A 22,008-nucleotide genomic window follows, 5' to 3' on the forward strand; every position below is an offset into this window, starting at 1 on the left:
GATCCTTATAGAAATAAATAACAAATTTCAGAATCATGACAGAGGTCTGAAGACACATAAGTTATGTTTCTAAAAATGTAGAACTTCTTACTGATTTTGAGAAGGAATCACCTGTCTTCAGAATTCAGCAAAACTCATTCTAAATTAGTTTATACTTTCTAAATGCAATAAGGTTGATAAGAAAAAACACATAAAAAAAAAGTCAGTGAGCTTAAAATGATTTAATTTTATTCTGAGAAATGAAAGCCGAATTGTCTTCACAAAGTCAAATTTTTTCAGGGAAGAAATCAGATTTGCTGCACATTAAAAAGCTATTCTTAACCTTTATACAGCGCTAAAATATCTCCTCATAATTTGCATAGTGACACACGCACACACACGCACACACACGCACGCATGCATCACTTTCTAATTGCCAGGACTCGGACTTGGAAATAACTTGTCAAACTATTTGTAACACATTCAACAGTTTCCAAGTCAAAGAATATCTGTCATCCTCCTTCACCGTTCTGTATTTTTGATTCACCAGTTGTTTGAGGACAGACATCCTCTTCACATTTTCTCGCTGTGCGTCCACACTCTCTCTCACACACACACACACGCGCACGCACACATACGCACACCTTTCCGTTTCACCCCGCTCTGAACCTGCTCTTCATTGACCGTGCAGAAAGCTAAATAAACATGTGTGGCGAGTCATTCCCAGTGTGCCCCGCTCCTCAACCACCCTGCCTGGCTCCTCACCCCCTGCATCACCTCTACAACCACCTCCCCCCTCACGCCCCTCCACCTCCATGCCGGCCCTCTTCTACACTCAGGTTTCACCTCCCAGCTTCCTGCTGCTCCCAGTCGCACTGACACACACTCAGCCTATTGATGGAAACTGAAGCAATGGAACAAAAAGCACTTTTTTTTTCACGGCAGTGAGAATGTGAGAGACTTTCTTTCATTAAAAGTAAAGTTGGTGCATTAAATATTAAGGCTGCTGGGAGGAAAGGCTGAAAAGTTACATGACTGGGATCCAAAATAGACTTCTGCACGGAGCTCAAACTCCAGAGAAGAGCCTCTAATCCTGTGTTCAGCCTCTGCGGCTGCAGGATTACTTTCTGTCAGCAGTGTGACAGCTGGGTACATCTGGTCGTGTAGGGGCCTCCTACATCTCAATCCACACGTCGTTTCGCCGGTGTCTGGGCCTCCGGACTCGCTGCCACCGCTCACCTCATTACCGAGCGGGCCACACCTCCACCCGTCCACCTAATATCTAAATCTGACTGCAGATCATCGGGTTCTTCACGGAGCCAGTTGGGGGGGTGGAGAGAGGAGGTGGGCGGCTGGGGCACTTGGGAGGAGAGGGGAAACAGGATCCTGGAGGACGGGTTGGTGCGTGGCACATGTGGTTGAATTAATAACTGCCTGGGTTGTGTGGCGAAGAGATGGAGGCCGGTTGTTTTTAGCGGGGGGCGGATTGTGGAGGCATGTGGAAAGCTTGTGGCTACTGTAAATTATGTGTATGTGTGTTTTCTCAAGAGAGAGAGAACAAGAAAAAAAAGCGAAAACAAGGAGAAGTGACATCAATTTTCAGTCAATAATATTTCTATTGCATCTCTTTATGCATCTATGCAGAAATGTTTTTCAAACCACAAAACTCCACAGAAAGAAAAAAAAAAAAACATAGCTCACACCATAGTCACATGACCAGTCAGTGTCATAACAGGACAGGACGTTGGACTCTGTTCCTCATAAAATATCATTCTGCACAACTATATACTCAGGTTATTTACATTTCAACTTGGTCAGTTTCATTTAAAGTATTTTACTAGTTTTTTTGTAAGTCACATGTATTTGCACTGCAGCCATGGTGTTTATATTAAACACTCCCAATTTGATGGTCCTGAGTAACAATAGTTCTAATGACGTTTACATGAAAATGAAAAGGAAAAAAAGCTTTTACTTAAATCAGAAAAGCAAGAAATGTTTCCACTGCTTCTGCAATTATGTGCTACATAATATTTATTGGTCATTGTTGTTATAATAATGTTATCTAAAACATGTATTCATTGTCATTTTAATTGTGATAGTTGAACCTGTGCAAAAACATAGACTAAACACCAACTAAATTTTGTAAACCAGTTTACTTCTCCTCTTCATTGGTGACAGTGTCCAGTTCCTCCAATCACACAAAAACAACAAATGTGTTTTTATAATGTAAGTCATATATAAAGATGCAATACAATATTTTGGTTTGTGATTTTAAAAATGAAATATGCAATACTGTTGCTTGATCTTAAAATAGGCTAAAATAAATTAATTGATCACCAAATCGATTACATGTTAAGAATCAACATGGGTATTTATTTACTGGGATATTAATAATAATAATAATTGGATTTCTTGTTTGGTCAGAAAAATATATTTTTTAAACAAAATAACAGATATTTAAAACCAGTTGAAACAAATACTGCTTATGTCATATGTCTTAGTTTTTTTCCTACACCATTTATACATACTTAGGAAAAGGGGGTAAAGTTAAATAAAAACAAAATTGCAAAGACCTATTGCTGGCATGTGTTATTTTTTTCTTCCCCGCAAGCAGTGTTTGACTTCTCACCCAGACAGATTATCAGTCGATTCAGGAACACACTGTCATGGCGAGTCAGGAATGTGTGTAGGCTAGGCAGAGCCGAGACGCAAAGGAGATAAATTCTAACGGCAGCCAGTTTCTGATTTAAATTTATAGTACGAATGAATGTGGGATTTCTGTTGCTCTTCTAAATGGAGGCAAACGTTATACTGGTGATAGAGATTTAAATGCTGTCAGATGTGGTAGCACAGTGCCATCTGGTGATTTAAAGGTAAAATGCGGGATTTCCTTGACAAATATATAAATGTTTCTTTTTTTATGGTGTATTGTAATGTTCTAATAATTATTCTGCAGGTATAATTGGTGCATTGGTGTGTTAGGTCTAGTTAAGCTTTTGATGCAAGAAGTTTTAGCTGTTTATATAACGCTAATTTGCATTTCACCAATTTTTCGGAATCCTTTTTGAATGGATGAATGGCATTGGGTGATTTTTCCCCTTTTCTAATTTTTTTGTAGCAGATCATCCTCTGCCGTGATGTGTGTGAGAAAAAAACTATATTTCCTAGCAATCAACCAGGTGGATCCAGGTGGATAACTCTGCTCCAAAATTGGAGTTTTCTTTCATCAAGTTTTGAGGCACAAGGTTACAGAGAATGTTCAAGATAGATCTGTGTTCATGGCTCAACCACTGCAAACTGCACATGACAATAATAACACACTACAAAATTTCTGAAGAAAGTTAAAACGGGTCTGCCAAAGTGTGCCAGTTGATTAGGACCGAGCGTTCTGATCTGACACGATCTGAGGTACTGATGCTGAAAATTAGCAACAATGCTAACCAAAATATAGTCATTAGAAGTCATATCACAAGAATGTTGGCTAACATGGATGTAATCCAGGGGTCCCCAAACTACGGCCCGCGGGCCGGATCCGGCCCGCCACGTCATTTGGTCCGGCCCCCTGAACAATGCCGAATCCGGCCCGCCTCCTCATACCAGAGAGCATTCAGTGTTTTTCATATATTGTATTTTCCGGTTTATATGTGGATTTTTCTTCAACCACCAGGGGGGCTCTTGAGCATATGTGAAAGTAACTTTGCCTCAATGGAATATATAGCAGTCAGTCCCAGTCACCGTTTCACTCACGGTTTTTTCCATTTGCATTCTGGGTAAAAAAAATCTATGTAAAAACGCGAATGTCTCGTCTCTCTCCCCCCCCCCTCCACCCCCGTAGAATTTTCTAAGGTTTCTTTTTCCAAAAACTAAGACCGCCCCGACCAGAGAAAGGAACAGCTATGTGGTCCTCGCACCTAGCCAACACATCAAAAATGAGCTAAAATGCTCATTTAAGCTGTAAGGCTAATGTTAGCAGGAGGACTATCACTAGCATGTTGAGTGACTAGCATGCTGATACTACCAGTAAGATGAGGGTTACAACTATCATGTTGACTGACATAAACTGTTTCATTCAGTGTGCAAACAGTAGTGTACAAGTTAAAATAAGCAAAAATGCTAAGGTAAGGTTACATGGTGTTGGTAGCATACGGGGTATCACTAGCACGTTGACTTACCTAGACTTGCTCGATTCACGATGGTAAACAAAGCTAATGGGTTTTTCGCTAATTACGTCTCCATGGTTACTCGATATGCCAACAGAAGTAATCGTACACCGTCTGGGGAGTGCGGGTTAAGTGAAGAAAAGTGACTTCTATTCAATGCATAGGAGGCAAAGCTCATTTGTGCATTGCTGTGGCAGGCCGATAAAGTCATTTTACAAAGATCGCCGCTGCATTTCACAGCCTGGGATTTATCGTGAGGAGTATTTCGTTTTCTAAGAACCAGGTAGTTTTCTTGCCCTGCCCTATTATATTCCCGTTGTAAAGCCAAATGTATCCCAATGCATATCCTCATACTGCAGACACAATGACTTCATTGTTTGTTTAATAAAGGAAATCACAACGGTACCTAAACAACTATACAATTCTATTCGTTGCCGTCACCGATTGATTAAAGCAGGACATCTAGGCCCTGTTGACGCGCCGTTTGAAAACGTATCACTATATCTGCACCGCCTTGCTCTCCCGGGCTACAAATGGTGCGCACCCAGAGACAAGTCAGACGTCACTGCGCAGCTGCGTAGATGAGGTAATAACAAAGATGGCGGCGCTGGGCACAGCGCGTTGCTTGTTTCAGAGCTTTTATCGGGTTAAAGATGTACAGAGGATCAGGAAAACATTGCTTAAATGTAACGCGAGAACGTTTTGTGATGAAACAAGTGTAAAAGGTAGCTTTTATTTTTTGATAAGGCTATTATGGTTGAATAATGTTAATTTTTTAATGCTGACCTTGTAGCTTGTTTCGTTAACCCCCACTACAGGCTTTGCAAAATATATTGTCCGAAATTCGTATTTTACTTCAATGTAAAGAGGCTAAAAGTGAGATATTGTGTACATCTATTGAAGCTAGATGTGTATCTTAAAACAAGTTATAATGCTACATTGGGTTCTCTAAATCTTTATTTTAAGACATGATTAACTGTTATAACCCACAGGTGGTGCAAAGCCCCGGTTCACAGATGCAGCTGTGCAGGACATCCTCACCAGGATAACTGGACTGGACCTGCAGAAAGTCTTCCGACCCATTAAACAAGAAATGAAGCCGCCCACCTATAAACTTATGACGGATGAACAGCTGGAGCAGGTAACCATTACAGCTCAGTATCACACACACACCTCATAAATTTAATAATTTTAATCCCCCGTGTGTGCTTTCAGGCTATACAGTTTGCCACAGAGGAAGCAAAGAAGCAACTTCAGATGCCCCCCGTCCTTCCAGAGAGGAAGCCCATCGACGACGTCCTGGCTGTGGATAAGATCCTGGATGGCATGGACACAGCCAAATATGTTTTCACTGACATAACCTACAGCATCCCACACAGGGTACACACACTTTACTGTTCCTCTTTGTGCGGATATTTTACTAAGTGGAGTTAAAATAAGTACAAATGTCCACAATTGCTTTTTTACTCTGTTCAGGAGAGGTTCATAGTTGTACGAGAGCCTGATGGGACTCTTAGGAAGGCGACCTGGGAGGAGAGAGATCGTCTCGTTCAGGTCTATTTCCCCAAACTGGGTCGGAAACTGATGCCACATGTCCTCTTCAAAGAAGAGAACCTGAAGGTGGGCAGCAGCCTAATGGGTTTAACCAAGTATTTTTTCCTTCTGGCTCTTTGTGCTTCACAAGTTTAACCTTCAAACGCTGTTGCTGTGTGAAGTTTTGATAACCTTTTTCCTAGACTGAGTCAGAAATCTTAATATTCCAGTGTGTTTTCTAAACATGTTGTGGTCAGTATACATGAGGCCAAAATATCATGTGAATCTTTTCCAAATTTCTGCTTTGCGCATTTCTTCATGTGTGCAACAAATATCAAATCCTATTTTTATTTTTTATTTTTAACCAAGTTACATCTCTTTTCTGTTGCAGATTGTGTTTTCCCAGGACCGTCATGAGGATGTATTGAACCTGTGTCTGGTCCAGTTTGAGCCAGGTTCTGCAGATTATATTAGAGTAAGTTTACACCGGTCTTTATTCTAACTAAAAAAAACTGGAAGATAGGAAATTCTGTTTTAACAGATAAACAAGAGAGTGTCTGAAGTATGGATAGATATTCTTTTCCATTCCTTCATAAAAAAGAGAACTGTGTTAAACCTTTCTCCTTTTTTAACTTGTGAATAGCCCATAAACTATCTATTAACCACATGGTTTTGTGCTGAACCACAGCTAAAAGCTCCAGAGAAGCAAAATGCTTTTAAAGAGTTGGTCACTATGAAGGAAAACCTGTTTATTAAAAATTGGAACCCAGAAAGTACTAAAAGTATCAATTGGTCTGACAACCCACGCACCTTCTCCAGGATCTTGGTTTTTCAGAGTTGAGTGTTTGATCCGAAGAGAATTTTCCTGATCCAGTATGAGCAATAGTCACTGACTTCCTGTTCTGTGTAGGTGCACGAAGCCACATATGAGGACCTGGAGAAAAACGGCAAATACAATCTTCTGCGATCCACCAGGCACTTTGGAGGCCTGGCTTGGTACCTGGTCAACGCTCGCAGAGTTGATGGACTTATAGCAGACATGCTGAGGAGAGACATGTGGGGTTTTTTTTTTTCATATAATCCTATAAATACACACCTAATCAATAAATTAGAATATTATTGAAAGCTCTATTTCAAAAACTTTATTTGTAAGTGAAGCAAATTATATAGATTAATTACACCCAGACGGATGCTTGAAAGCCTTTATTCTCGTTGGTTATGATGATTTTCCGTTTACAGCCAATGAAAACATAACATTTAAAATTACAAGGTATCCACACATTGTTAAAAAGTCTAAAATTAAGATCTAAAATGTCTTCAGTTTAAAGTCGCATTTAAACATCCTCATTCCATTCTGTGGTTTGAAGTGATTGAGGCTACTGCTAACCAGCTGCTAATGTGTCAAACTAGCTGGCTAGTTTTTTTTTTTTTTTTTTTGTGTTTGTTTTTGTTTTTTGCATCTTTCATGGGTAGGTTTAAATTTATCACCAGTTGGCTGGACGACATTCGTCTTTGGCAGTGGTTCACTTCTGTTGCCAACCCATACAATGCCTTGTGTGAATAAAAGAAGCTTGGCATTACTATGTAAAATATGGAATTTTCTTTTGTACACTTGTATTGTCTTAAATTTTGTTTATAATGATTTCGAAAAGCATTAAGTCTTTAGAATATTACATCTGACTGATTAAAAATATACACACAACCTTAATAAAAAGTACGTTTAAGACCTGCTCAAAAGTTATTTTCAAATAATATGATGAACGAGACTCATCAGGATATGTATTCTAATTTATTGAACATGATTGTAGATGTTGCACCTGCGGGGGAGTAGCAGTGTTTTCAGTCTGGGTTTGTGTCTGCAGGCTACAAGATGCCATCAGCCTTGTGTCTCTGTTCCATATGGTCCATCCACACAGTGAGTCGGCTCAGGAAGCCACCAGCCAACAGGCCGCCGGTACCGACCTCCTGAAGGTGAGGACAACTTGGCCAGGATGAGAAATATCTGCTCTCCATTTCACACCACCACTGACTTTGCGACGCGACTCGTGTTCCCAGTGAGATCTCAGATTTAAAGCAGGAGTTGGAAGAGTTCATGTCAGGGCTGCGTCGACAAGGCGGAGACTTTTTCAGAGTCCATGAGAAATCTTTTTTTTTTTTGTCTCAGAACTGCTCATTATTGAAGATGCTCTGAATAGTATCTTTGTACAGGTGGATTCTAATAAATTAGTATAGCTTTTAAAAGTGAAATTATTTCCATTATTAGGGCTAAGGAATAAATAATTTTTTATGTTTTTCGAGGTCTACTTGCAGGAAATTCTGAACCCACTCCTTGGGTTCAGGTCAGGCCTGTTAAAGGCTGTGATACTATGACCATTAAAGCACATGTTGGGGCGCATCGGCAGGTACAGCTAAGATGCTTCTGACACTTTCTTGATTCAGGAGTGGCTCAGAGATATGAAGGGAGCAGTTGTAGCTCATGTCTGTGTGCGGTCTCTCTTAAACTCTGCTTCACATTGCACATTCTTTTTTTAAACTTTTCTGTTTTTTGTTTTTTGTACTCCTTTGTGGCATCAACTATGTTGGTGTTGTCAGCTGAGAGGAAGCATTTAGATAAGCTCCTCTGTTCTCTTCCTCGTCTCCCCCTCACTCCTCGTCTCCCTGCTTCTCCGACCTTCTGTCTTCCCTCCCACCCTTGCCCGTCTTTAAAGACACAAATAAGGAATGCTGGCCTTGAGTTGCCACTCCCAAAGATATAAAGGCGCTCCGAGATGCAGATTCCACACACGAGCTTCACTTTCATATCCTCCCCACACCATCATTCTCAGAAGTGTTTACATATAAGGACTGCTAGCCTTCATTTTATCTGTTTATTGAGGTTGCTTATGAAATGAAATGGCATCAGAGATATTGTGCTTTATTATGACACTCAAAGATGCTTTACATAAAATGATTCATTTCCATTCACACACACTTTCATACGCTGATGATGACAAACTCCTGTTATATTGTTGCAGAGAACAGTTGATGTAGAAGGCCTTTAAAATTTGCTGCTGTTGCACCAGCATTTCCACACTGAGACAATATTCTACTAAACTTTTTCCTTCCACTCAACCTTCCATCGATATGCTTAAATACAGCACACTGTAAACGGCCATCTAATTCAGCAGTGACCTTTAGAGACTTATCCTCTTCAAGGAGGATGTGTGTCTACTTTGCAACTGTTGAATCTTCACTCTTCATTGTGATTATGTAGGCCATTGTATTTCTGTTAGATGATGCAACATTGTAGTTTACTGAGAAACAGATCTTGGAGTTTGTATTTGCTGTAAGCCATGATCAAAATCCTCTACTGCAAAATATTTTCACCATAAACCGGTTAAGATGAACGTTTAAGAAAAATAATGCTTCGAATCAATCAATACACTTTTCTTATATAAATTAATTTCTGGCAGAAATGAACTCTTATGCAATGTTATGATTTACTGTAATGCACGTGTATCCTAGAAGACCATCCTGGATGTATAAACAATATACCTGGACTGGAGTTTATTAGTAATGCTGTCCTGTGGTGTTTGTCCCTGCAGATCTATTCTCAAAAGGAGTCTCAGAGGTCGGGCTACATCGAGCTGGCTCTGCAGGCCTACGAAGAGAAAGCCGCTGAAGGCTCGGCTTCCTAATGTTCCAACATCCTAGTAACAACCTGAACTTTTACTTCAGAAGTAAAATGTTACAAAAAGCCAGAGCTGAAGTTATGTTCCACATGAAACACGACATTCTGTTCTTTGCCTCCCTGGGTCCATCATCACTGAAAGGAAAGCGTCGATCTAAAGACTCAACTCCAAAACTTTATGTTTGCAGAGACTTTGTTCATATATGCATTTCATTTAAATCACTGGAATTAAATTGATGTATGTTGCAAAATGAGCTTACGATATGTTAAGGTAAACTCAAGCTATCCCGGAGAATAAAGAGAAATTCATGAGGAAAAGCTCATTAAAATCATCTTTCCAGTCCAGAAACACATCCATTTATTTTATTGAAAAAAAGAGACGAGCAATAAAACTAGTAACTGAAAGGCAGAAATAACATCAATATGGTTCTTTGATTATAACAAGTTATATTGGTACTGGCTTGGCGGTGTAAATCTGTTTCCCAGCTCTAACATTATGAGGCAGACTGCAGAAGTGAATTATGCTTATTCAACATTTCTGAACACATTTTGTACTAAGTTAAGACTGCCTTGTTAAAATACAAACTTTTAATAAAAGTTATAACACATCAACAGTAATGTCTGAGTAAAAGAGGTAGTTCTAACTACATTAAGATGTAGACCTGAATTTTCCAGCTTTCCCCGGGCCTTTAAAGTATAGAACTAGTCTGTATTTCACCCACATTTTAACTCCTTTTAGTAAAAGAAAACTTTGGTTGGTTAGCTTTAAAAATGGCACTTTTAGTTATTTGGTCTCGAGAAAATGTCCAGAATAATGTTCCACTATTCAACCAGCAGATTCATGTCTGAGGTGTCGATGTCCTCCAGTTCAAAACTGTCCAGATCCAGATCATCAAGGTCCTGGAGAATAAGATAAACGTTAGGTTACATTAAGGACCTTACTGAAATTCCCCTAATTTAATTTCTAATAAATAAACCCACAGTTTACCTCATGGTCGATTGCTTCCTCGAGATCTTCTGCTAGGTCCTGTGTTCCTTCAGAGCCTGCTTCCTGCTCTGCCACGGTCGCCTCTGCTGGGTCGTCTGATCCTTCTGGTTCAGCCTCAGGAATATCGCCCGTTTCCGACCCATCCTCCATCTCTGCTGGAGGTTCTGCAGTTTTCTCCTCTTGTTCTTGCTCATCCTCCCACACTGCGACCGGCTTCAACGACGCTGATGCATCTTCATCTGAGTCTAGCGATGAATCGAGGATCGGATCTGAAAAAGCCTGGCCCGCAACTGATGGAACAGCCAGCAGGGAACGTTCTGTTGGTTCTAAAGAGACGAGCTCCCCTACTGCTACAGGTAGCTTCGCAATTGGAATTTCTTCTGTTGCTGTAGCAACCAAGGGAACGGTGACTGTTTCCAGTTGATCAGGGCTGGATGTTTCCTCTAATGCTGCAGATTCTGATGCAATTACAGACTTGGCTTTTAGATCCGTGCTAATTAGCTCATCATCTGCCATTTGTGTTTCTTCCTCTCCAGATGCCGTGATATCTGGCTGAGCTTCAGCTGCTGAAGCTACGCCCTGATCAGCCACCTCATCAGATAAATCTACACCTTCGACTGGACTGGACTGTACAGCCTCTGAGTCTTTGGCAGGAACCTCAGTGCAGGGTTTCTGGATCAAGCGTTCCTCTGGAATAAGTAAAGTCTCTGATTTCATGATGTTTTCCCCTTTAACTCGACACTCAGACAGTGCTGGGTTTGGCTCAACATAGTCTTTGGTGGCAAAGACAGACAGAGGAGCTTCCTCTGGAAAACTAAATATTTTCTCTGTCTCCGGAACAGGATCAGCAGGAGGCTCATGTTGTATTGGAATGGGTTCTTCCATTACCGTTGCTTCTGAAGATGCAGCAGGGCTTTCATTCATGCTTCTCTCTGCCTCCTTCAAAACAAACACCACACAACAGTTAAAATACTGCATGACTTCTCTCAATTAAATCATGGCTCCTACACAACTTTGTGAAAAAGATTTTTTTTTTTCCCCATTTAGAACAATAGGCATTTACAAGAATCCCTGTAACAGATCCTGAAATGCCATGGATGGCCACTAGGTGGCGATGATTACACAGAGGTCAGGTGTTATTGCTTTGTTGTCAGTCAAGAACTATTTGAGTTCATGCTTGAAAAACTTGGTTACAACAGCAAAAAAATGTTACTGTATAAGAGAAACACTCTATTGTGATTTCTTTCAATATATACAAGGAAATTCAGTCCTCACAAACACTTTATAACAATCTGTTCCAATCAAACTCAATTTACACATAAACAAGAGTTGCAAATGCAGCCTAAAGTTCTATCTGCAGATCATCTGGTTAGTGTCTAAAAGAGACCGCAAAGATGCACAGAGTTTTCTCCTCACCCCTGGCTCAGTCATCTCTCCTTTGGTGATAAAACCTTTGGACTCCTCCAGAACATCACGGTCCTCGTTTGACTTGAGAACAGAAAAAAAAAAAAAAAAACAAGCAAAATTTATTTCTAGTAATCCATCAATCCCTTTTCTACTACCTGTTGAAGTGCCTCCCCACAGTCTTTGGGCGCAAGGTGGACAAAAAAAAAAAAAACATGCTCCCTAGTTGGATTAAATAAAACAAAAAACCTAACCTAACTTGGCTGCTTTGAACTTAAGAGGAATAACTCATGCATGAAGTAAGAGACCCTAGAACCAAAAACCTTACCATTCTGAAGCAACGGTGCTAAAACGTCTCCAGTTAAAGCCTATGTGCGTCATTTTAAAGTTTTTTTTCTGACAATGTTTGAGCTTAAACAGACCACTGACCACAATGAGGGGGTATTCTGCAGCAGGTCTGACCCCAACATGAGTCTCCTTTAGGTACTGCTCAGCCAGCAGAGCTTGCTGGAGGCCAGGGAACAGGTTGTTGTACTGATCCGGGACAGCCAGCGCATCTGCTGCCTTCTGGTTAACCTTGGACATGTTCTCCTTCCACAGCTTCACCACCCTGGAGGAAGAGAGACAGACCCAGCTCGCACCAGTAAACCTTAAGGAACAGGAGAGCTTTTCAACTTTATTTGCATCCTGACCTTGGGAATTTAAAAGTTACAAAGTAGTTTATGCAGGAGTTCCACAGAAACAGGATTTGGAAGTTAGCCATTCAACAACATGGGGAAAACCGATTAGAAACACCTTTACCTTGAGACTTGACTGGGCATGTATGTTCTTGCCAGGAAAGCAGCCTCTGGCAATCGATCAGTTTTAATAAGCAGCTCCAAACATTTGTCAGTTCTGCCAAAACAAAATATAAGAGTAACAACACGCCAAATGTTAAAAGCAACAAAAACAGAACAAACTGTTCCAGAAATACCAACCTTCCTTGAATGAAGTAGGTGAGGAAGGCCACGTTGGTCTTCCCATCTTTCTCCGCTCCCTCGGCCAGTTTCCCTACTATTTCTGCCCTGCCTGAGGCGGTTGCCAGCAGAAGTAATCCACCGTAATCCTGAGCTTGGTGCAGACATTCCTGAGCCAGGCTGAACTGCCCCTTTGTAGAGGCAACTTCGGCCAACTGCTTCCATCTATGGTCTGACTGAAGCCCCCAACACGCAAAGGAGTCAAAGAGACAACAGAAAAGATTGTTGACTAAATAATAACTCTCCATCTCTTAGAGAGTACACAGATGTGGCAAAATTCATAGTTTACACATTTTTGTACTTCCATCTGGGTACTTCCCAAATGAAATTACCACACACTTAAAAAAAAAAAAACACCCAGTGGTTTTTTTATTTATTTTTGTGTGTGTGTGTGTGTGTGTGTATATATATATATATATATATTTTTTTTTTTTTTTTACAATAAGTTAACGTTGTGTCTAGAAAATGAGCCATTTCAAAGACCTTCTGAATGTAATGTCACAAATCAGCAGGAATGTCCCTCACCTAGCAACCCCAGTGGAGCCCAGCCCGTTACCTAGCAACCCCAGTAGAGCAAAAGCAGATTTGGTCAGCTGGTTTTACCACTGTATGCACCGTACTATGGCTGCTGGAAAAGGCAAGCGTTTTGTTGTGGACTTACTATCCAGATGCCATTTGCTTCGTTATTATTGGTTGTGCAAGAAGCTCTACTAACGCTTTTCAAAGATGTGCAGTTGTATAATTGCTCATCTGTTTGCAGCCATTTTCAAGTGTGAGTGTAAACATTGATTTGGGAGAATTCTTCTAGCAGCAGTTTATTTGGATTTAATGTGACAAGAAGACTTGAAACAGCTCATTCTGAAAGGAGCCCAAATAGGATATGCTAAAATCTCATTAGCTAATGATGTTGAGCAAAAAATGTAACGAACATATTTTATATAGCACATTAACCTATCCTAACACATTCAACTAAGGTGACCTGTAAACAAAATCTGTAAAGGCTTAAATTAATATAAAATTTTCAGATTTTCATTGTTTCATTGTCAAACATTTTTTTTAGAAGAAAAATGACAGGTCAGAAAAATTCTGGTTGAATTTGTTTCTCTCTTATCAAGGTTTTAAAGCGGTGCTGAACTGCAGCCATACATCAACATAGCATGAGGCTTTCTCTGACCTCTGCCTCCAGTGCCAGTTCATGCGCCACCCCCAGCTCGCCCAGCTGCAGAGCAAGCTCAAACTTGTGTTCCAGGTCAGTGGACACAGCCAGCGCCTGCTGTCTGAAGCCCTACGAAAGAAAATGCATTAAAAAAAAACATTAAACTTTCTTCAATAACACTGAAACAGAGCTGCCATATGACCACAGTTAAATGTGAGGCAGGTATAAGGACCAGGAGAAGATGCATCCTTGCCATAAAACAGAACATTTTAACCAGAGGTTTGACTGCATCTGGCTTCCTTGTCTTTTCTAAATCTTAGATCCAAGTACAACATCACTAGGTTGGCAGTAAGTTCAAGCATGGCAGCAAACTTCAAAAGGACAAATGCTGAGAGGACAGTGACACCTGTTTCTCCAGGAAGTGGGCGACCCTGGTCCTCTGCTCCACTGGTATTGTGGGAAGGACCCTGTCAGCCGTGGTGAAATCTTTCCTCATGACAGCTGTCTCATATTCCAGCACAGACAGCAGCAGGGAGTAACTGATGACGTTGAGCTCCTTGTCTCCTAGATAGAGACGGTCGTCCTTTGGGATGTAGCCCAGCAGATACATGGTCCTATTCAGAGTTTTTACAATGAAATGGCATTTTAATGCACCTTTTATTTCGTTAGCCTATAAAAGCAAATGAAAATGTGCTACCTGTCCAGGTGAGCAATGGTTATGATCTCTCCTCCAACATAGTAGTTGAGTCTGTTTACGGAGCTGGTATAGATGAAGCAGTCTCCGACCCACAGACCTGTCTTTACAACCTCCTGGACCTCACCCAGTACCTGGGAAGCAGAAGAACCACAACAAACAGAAGCCATGAAATGAAAACTTAAAGGAAAGACAATGAAGTTTTCCCTTTTATATCAGCATCTTACGATAACATTTCACAACAAACCACCAGAAACAGCTCTGACCTCAAACGCATCTTCTATCCCATCCTCTGTCAGTGTTTCTTTAGACTCCTGTGCTGCTGACACTCGCTCTGTCAGGTAGCGCAACACAAAGAAGGACTCTTCTGTAGCAATACACACGAGCTCCCCAGAGTCAGACCAGAACATCTGCAGGGACCAATGAAAGGCTTATGAAAAAGCTGCAGTTAATTTAGACTAGCACTAAGGAGATTGTGACAGACATGTTTAGGCAGGATCTCAACACGGCGGATCAAACTGGAGCTTTCCCAGTCATAGAAAGCCAGTCCGCTGGTTGACCTCACTCCCAGTAAGAAGCCACCAAAGATGCCTGATCGGAAGGGATAAAAATGAACATATCAATTAAAGTAGGAACATGTGGAAGATTATTTTCTTTGCCATATTTGTAAGGAAAATACCTTTGTGGGTTGCAACCGTTAAAAACATTTCAGTACCAGACAAATTTTGGTGGAGGTGGTGTCAAAGCACAGGGTGACATACTGGAAAAAAAGGCTTGGAGGTGACTTCAATGCTCCAAATGATCAAGAATAGACTTTACTCTAAGTGACAACCCTATACCATTTTTAGGGACCAAATTCCATCCTCCAAGGTGGCAAGACTTGTCCCCTCGGGGCAGAGTTTATCAGGTTTACCACCAGAATTTGGGAGTAAACCTGGTAAACTCTCAAATTTATAGCAGTCCTGATCTTAACCTCACTGAACATCCTGGGTCAGCTGTTCGCACCAGAGTGACCAACATAACCACATCAGCTGACTTGCAACAAGAACCGGTTGAGAAATGGTACATCCCCCAGTTCAATGAACAACACCCAATAAGGGTCAATGCCAGAACATGCTGTTCGGCATTGGCAGACAGGATTTGACGAGTTATTTGTTGGTGCTACCAACATAACCAACTCTGCTGCTCAACCCTGAAACCAAATTTTCAAATGTAATGTCATTTAAAGGCACCACATGTAAACAACATAAGTATGTTTACACTTTTAAACACAGATAAAGCACTTTGATTAGCCAGTACAGTAGTACATAGATTCAGTTCATTTTACTATTTGAATGTAGAAAAAAGTGATTTAAGTGGCAAAAGAAACGTACCATCAACCCCAAAATCAGGGTTGAAAGTCTTCTTCTCTTTAAAGTTTTTAAATATTTTCACCACGCTATTGCCCTCCCTCGTGGCATACCTGCACAGAAACAAAAAAAAGGTGTGTCATTTTAAATACTGGATTTATGCTGTTGGAACAGAACTTTGGACAATTTAAACCCAGTGAGTTGGATTAGAGAAGAGGCTAAAGGGAGCCTCAACAGTTTTCAAAAGCTGCCATTTTGATCTTCCTAATGATCCATTCAGACTTCACTGAACCTCTTCAATTGGGTATAATTAATAAATGCTCAGATGGTAAAATCATGGTGTATAACAATGGGATGTTTTAATGACTTCACACCAGGACATCAATCAATCAATCAATCAATCAAATTTTATTTGCATAGCACATTTCAACAGCAAGGCATTTCAAGGTGCTTTACCTAATTAAAGAAGAAATAAAAATGGCATGTGACATTAATAAATAGATGAAAAGTAAAGATAAAAACATTGTCACTCAAAGAGGAAGTATGAACTGGAAGTCAAGTCTTGTTTTAAAGCAAGCATCTAATGCTAATATTATCTGTATATCATCTGTGGCACAGTTCTGACATCTTTAAAAAGGCAACTAAAGTCTTAACCATTTTCATTACTTCTTCTGAAATCCAAACTTTTAATTCTGAAAAAATACAAAAAATTCAGTTTAGAGCTCAGTGACTAAACTTTTCAACAACAGTGGAAACGGCGAAGGAGCTATAACTAACTAAGAAAAAAAGTACAAACTTTACCAAACTTTTTACAAAAACTCTAACCTTTTTTTTTTCTTTTACAATATTTCAATAATAAATATACTTGTTTTAGAAAGGGAACACACACACACACATATATGTATGTATGTGTGTGTGTGTATATATATATATATATATATATATATATATATATATATATGTGTGTATATATATTTTAAATGCTTAACAAAAAAGGACTTCCTTTAATTGGTAGAACTTACTGTGAGGAGTCGTGTGCCCAGACAAACTCCTGAGCAGAGCCAAAGCTTTTGTTCCTCAGGGCCATCGCGGTGTAGATGATATATTCCCCATCTCCGCACACCACTACAAATCTGCCAGAATGAAACGCACACCACATATGTATCCATTTAGAAATCTCAGACAGAATACCTATCAAGTTTTGTTAAAATGAAACATGACATTGACTGTAACAATAACAGATATGAGGTTTCACTCAAGCCATCAGCATGTATAGACACAATTTTACCAGCACTAATGTCAAGCATTCCAGTTTACACAAGCTTGCCTTTCCATTCGAAATGGAGATGACGACACTTAATGTCAAATTTAAAAAGTCTCCTGTTTGGGTCACGTATGATGACTGCTTTGGTTATATTCCCACTCTGCAATGGCTCACCTGCCATTGGGGCTGTGTTGAATGGTCTGTGGGTAAATCTCACAGCTGCCCATGTCTTTGGCACCAAGTGGGAGCTTCTCTCCGTCCTGAATCTCTGTCTCTCCCAGCGTCTTCAGGTTGGCCTGCTGCACCTCAGAATGACGGGCCCACATGATTTTCCCACTGGAGTCCATGGACATGGCCGGCTCCTCCCGACCCAGCTGAAACAAGGTGAGGATAAATATAAATATGTATTCATGAAAACGTAACAGTGCACTCATCTAAAGCTCTGACGGTGCACAAACCTTAATGATGATGCTGCCTTCATCATAGCCCAGAGCTATATTGTTGGAGCCAGACTGCCCACATATACACCACACTCGTTCCAGCCCGTAATTAAGTGTGTTTTCAAGTCTGTAGGTGTTGGAGTGCCAAACTCTGACAGTGCCTGTGGGTGTGTCAAGTGGAAAAGTGGAACCAGGTTAGTGTTCTCTTTGTGACCCAGTAATAACTGAGACAGGTTTTACTCACCGTCCTCAGATCCTGTGAGGATGACCGGCAGTTCAGGGTGGAAGCAGACGCAGGTCACATTCTGCACATGACTCTCCAGGGTCTGAACACACGTTTTGTTCTGGCAAATAAAATCAGAAGAGACGAAGGCTTTACCTGGTGGTATTAATACAAACCACCTGAGGAAAATGCCGCTTTCAGTTTTCAGACGGAAACCCATGACTCACTTTCTATCCTTTGGAAAAATGATATGGTTTTATATCAAAACTGATATTCTGTTTTCCAAATTGCCACGTCGATTTATAGACGTCTAGATATTGAAAAGTGCTAGTTTCACCAGTATTAAGCATGTTGTTTTTAGCTGAGTAGGTTGTTTACACTCTCAACTTTCCAGGAACTAATGCTGCGTTCAAGTTTTAGTCAAAACTGGGAATCCAAATTCGGATTTCCCACCGGTAAACCGGGAGCAACTCCAGATTAAACTTTCCAAATTAAACTCACGTTTGTAGGCGTCAGCAGGTTCTTTTTGAGAAACAAAAGAGGAATGTTAGTCAACTAATATAAACACAGCTGGATCTCAATAAAAATATACTTTAAATATGTGCTTTTGCTCTTGGTCAAAAGATCGATGCCTTTTGTAGCACTGGTTTAATGTAGATTTTATTTGAAGCTGAATAAACTTTTTTTTATCATACTTGCTCTTAATCTTATAATAGGTGCTCTTTTTTTAGGTGTACTACTTGAGGATCCATGTTTATATGCATCCAATGTGTGTTGGATTACCTGATAATCCCAGATCTTCACAAGATGATCATCTGCTCCTGATATAAGGTAGGGCTTGTCTCCTCCGTTATAGTAATCAATGCAGTTCACTCCTTTCTCGTGACCCTCAAGAGTGAAATTGGGAGACTTGGAGCCCAACTGCCACACCTACAGTACAGCAAGATGACTTGTAGCACTAGTGTTTTAGAAGTATAGTTGTAGTTTTAGTCTGTGCTCACCTATGTTTGTGTACCTTAATGGTTCTGTCTAGAGAGGCACTGGCAAACTGGTTGTTGTCTTTAGGGTTGAAGACGACCTGCATGACGTAGTGTGCGTGCCCCTCAAACACCTGACAGCACATCCACTTTCTGTCCCAGTCCCACAGTTTGATCAGCATGTCATCTGGAAACACACACCGCTCGTCAGACAACTCAGTAAATGTTTACATGTTGTCTTTGGACGACTGTATTTTGCATGACTCCAGGTAGGCATTTCCTACCGCTGCTGGTGAGGACAAAGGGCTGCGTGGGGTGCACAGCGACACAGCGGATGTAGTCGCAGTGGGCTTCGAACATGAAGACCCTGTCTAGCGTGTTGTAGTTGAACACACGGATCTGCATGTCATCCTGTGGGCAAGCGAACAGATTTATCAAAACATGATCCCAATTCAGTCCACAGCAGCAGAATAGCTGCTTTTGTTCTGCAAAATTAAGAGTCACAGAAAAGATTTGTGCACAAACTTTTATCCAGAAACCACTTACTGCTCCGGTAATGATCCAGTGTTTCCTGGCTACAAACTTGGCCACTCTAACAGGCAGATCGCACAACTCAAAGGATTTAACAATTGCCTAGGAACAGAGAAGCAAGGTCAGAGAGTATTACTGAAGAGTTCATGCCACAGAAACCTTATCAAAATGTATCATTGTAAGGGTTTTTTGAAGCGATGCACATGTACATACTTATTTTATTGTATCTTTATATTAATTATTTAAATATATAAATAAGGTCTAGGCTTAAGTCCAATTGGTCAAGATTGGAAATTTGATCTGTCTGAACTTTGGGCGACAAGTGAATCCTTTTTGTTTTACTGAAACATAAGCATTCTTGAGTGAAATGTTGGAATAAAATTAGGAGGGAGTGAGTCCGAAATGACGGGAGTGGTTCATAGACACCTGTGTTTCATGGTTCCAGACGACAACAGTGCCGGTGTAGAGGCTGAGCACCATCCACGGCTCAGTGGGGTGCAGGTCGGCACTCTTCACTCTCTCTGACCGAGCTGTCAGCCTCCGCTGGATGTCCAATCTCAGAGGCTGGTTAATATAAGAGACAATAAAAACGAGCGGGGTCAACATTGTGCATCTGCTAGGCTGGAGGATGCTCCTCTGCAGCTTTAAATCACGTTCTGGCTTTAGTTAGGGAGTGGGTGTGTCTGTTCTCCCATACCACATTTTGCATGCATGCCTGCCTAAATTTTTTTTCACATCGATGATTTCTCACCGATCGCACGACATATGAAAGAATAAAATATACATTCCAACACGTTGAGTTTGTTAAGATTTTTCAAATTAAATGCTTATTATGAAGGTTCGATGTATATATTGGGCTTTTTTTTTAAATTTTGAGCTGTGAGAGTTTACTGTACTTTTTTCTAAGTGCCATTAAAGTATAACAGGGTGGCAAGTACAGTTCTGATAATAACACATTTTTAAACTGTGACGTGATAAATAGTTTGTTTGGGACACCTACCATGTCTCCACGTCAGCGTGTGTCTCAGTTACAGTCCAGGGAGAACCCACCTACCATCCTGCTGCTGTGCTGCTTCAGGTCCCTCCAGTTAAACGGAGAAAAGTTTGATTATCATGCTGAAGACAATATCTAAACAACTTCCGGTGATGCTTTTCAAAGTAAATACTTTGCCCGAAGTGACGAGTAACAAAATTAACGCCTTTAGCAAAAAACGGGAAGAACAAACATAAACAAAACTATAAACTAGGAGAAAAATGTGTTGCGCATGAATAGCTAAGTTAAGATTAAGTTTTATAAGCTAATATGGTGAAGCAGTTCTAACGTTTATCAGTCTTACCTGTGTATCCAAATTCATACTCATGAATATTAATTTTGAGTTCGAACATGGCACAAACGTCACCAAATCTGAATTTATTTAAGTTTAATTCGTAATAATTTTTGCCAAAAGCTCTTTTAGCTTCAGCTGGTTAGGGGTTTGTGGATTCTTTGTTGTCTCTTTCAAATTGTTTTGTAAGCATTTACTTTGAAGATGAGAAATTCAACTTCCTGTTTTGTCTGTGTCGACGCAAACTTGACTTGACACTTTTTTTTTTTTTTTTTGCAACGTGGATTTTCAGCGATTTCAGAACACTTTGTACCTGCAACTCATACAAATACTGATGCACGACAATAAAAAAAAACTGATTCTATTTTAGGAATGTGGTGTTTTGTCGGCATTACATTAAAACGTTTAGTTTAGTTTAGTTTAGTTTAGTTTAAATCAGCTAATGCGGAATTAGATCTGTCTCGGTTGTAGATAATTTACTCTGGTTTTCCAAGGTAATACCCACTGAACTATTTTTGTTATTTTGTCACATTGAAACAGTGTATTTTATGTATAGTGTATTTTATTAGAATTTTACAATTCTCAATGGCAATATTTTCTTCCGTCTTCTTATCAAGTCTGACCTATGTCACTGTCCCGACTAAGAAAAACAACAACAACAACAAAAACTTTCCCGCAACATAATGCTGCCTGTGACACCAATTAAGACTATGGAGAGGATGTTTGGAATGACCCAAGAATTGTTGACTGTGTGTTCTATAACTTTGTATTTTGTGTGTGTATGTATTTTTTTTATGATGTAAACCACTTTGAACTGCCATATTCCTGAAATGTGTTATACAACTTGATCGATTGATTGACAGTATGGCCACATTTCCTGTTAGGAACCTTTAAAACAAAAAATTTTGAAAAAAAAAAAAAAAAAAGTTCTGTTGTGTGTTTTTTTCTGATTAGACTCCAAGAGTCCAGCTTTTACTTATGAACAGTACACCTGAAATATAAATTTTATTACTTTCTAATTCAAGTCAGTTTCAAAATAAAGGGTGATAGAAAAATAAAACGATTTTGTCTCCCTCTGGCGTTTGAATTGTGAACTTTGAAATCTACATAAAAATCAGAAGGCAAATGAAAGCATCTTATATTTTATATAAAAAAAAATCTTACTCTGAAATTTAATTAGTTAAATTTGAAATTAAACTTTTTATTAATTCATAAATCGTTAATACCTTGAACCACTTCAGAACTTTGAATTCACTCCTGATCAATTGCTAAGGTATTTGGGGTTGAAACACAAATTAG

At 40.0% G+C, this 22,008-nt stretch overlaps 2 protein-coding genes across 2 annotated transcripts; one reads left to right on the forward strand and one right to left on the reverse strand.

The window, feature by feature from the left end:
- The first annotated feature begins 4,731 nt into the window (after nt 1-4,731).
- Nucleotides 4,732-9,687, forward strand: mrps22 (mitochondrial ribosomal protein S22). The gene is made up of 8 exons (XM_015041211.1): nt 4,732-4,864; nt 5,132-5,280; nt 5,355-5,519; nt 5,616-5,759; nt 6,064-6,147; nt 6,583-6,728; nt 7,535-7,643; nt 9,257-9,687. Exons 1-8 carry the CDS (start codon nt 4,738-4,740, stop codon nt 9,347-9,349), a joined length of 1,017 nt encoding a protein of 338 aa, XP_014896697.1. The 5' UTR covers nt 4,732-4,737; the 3' UTR covers nt 9,350-9,687.
- On the reverse strand, nt 9,677-20,487 carry LOC106952835 (COPI coat complex subunit beta 2). Its single transcript, XM_015041210.1, has 22 exons — nt 20,385-20,487; nt 19,811-19,948; nt 19,400-19,486; nt 19,138-19,264; nt 18,892-19,040; nt 18,660-18,806; nt 17,898-17,997; nt 17,672-17,814; nt 17,388-17,587; nt 16,972-17,082; nt 15,974-16,062; nt 15,085-15,191; nt 14,867-15,010; nt 14,604-14,734; nt 14,313-14,520; nt 13,925-14,035; nt 12,712-12,926; nt 12,536-12,628; nt 12,164-12,344; nt 11,747-11,818; nt 10,331-11,269; nt 9,677-10,242 (listed from the first exon to the last, which is right to left on the reverse strand). The coding sequence occupies exons 1-22, from the start codon at nt 20,385-20,387 to the stop codon at nt 10,165-10,167; spliced, it is 3,573 nt and encodes a 1,190-aa protein (XP_014896696.1). The 5' UTR covers nt 20,388-20,487; the 3' UTR covers nt 9,677-10,164.
- Nucleotides 20,488-22,008: the final 1,521 nt, after the last annotated feature.

This window comes from Poecilia latipinna, unplaced genomic scaffold, assembly GCF_001443285.1.
Source record: "Poecilia latipinna isolate Pla-1442-1.1 unplaced genomic scaffold, P_latipinna-1.0 Scaffold542, whole genome shotgun sequence".
Lineage (NCBI taxonomy): Eukaryota > Metazoa > Chordata > Actinopteri > Cyprinodontiformes > Poeciliidae > Poecilia > Poecilia latipinna.

Coding starts and splice junctions, on each gene's coding strand:
- mrps22 (XM_015041211.1), top strand. CDS start 4,738: ATGGCGGCGCTGGGCACAGCGCGTTGCTTGTTTCAGAGCTTTTATCGG. Junction 4,865..5,131: donor TGATGAAACAAGTGTAAAAG/GTAGCTTTTATT, acceptor TATAACCCACAG/GTGGTGCAAAGCCCCGGTTC. Junction 6,148..6,582: donor GTTCTGCAGATTATATTAGA/GTAAGTTTACAC, acceptor TGTTCTGTGTAG/GTGCACGAAGCCACATATGA.
- LOC106952835 (XM_015041210.1), bottom strand. Junction 15,192..15,973: donor CCCTGATTTTGGGGTTGATG/GTACGTTTCTTT, acceptor CCTTCCGATCAG/GCATCTTTGGTGGCTTCTTA. Junction 11,819..12,163: donor CAGAATACCCCCTCATTGTG/GTCAGTGGTCTG, acceptor TCTGTTCTCAAG/TCAAACGAGGACCGTGATGT.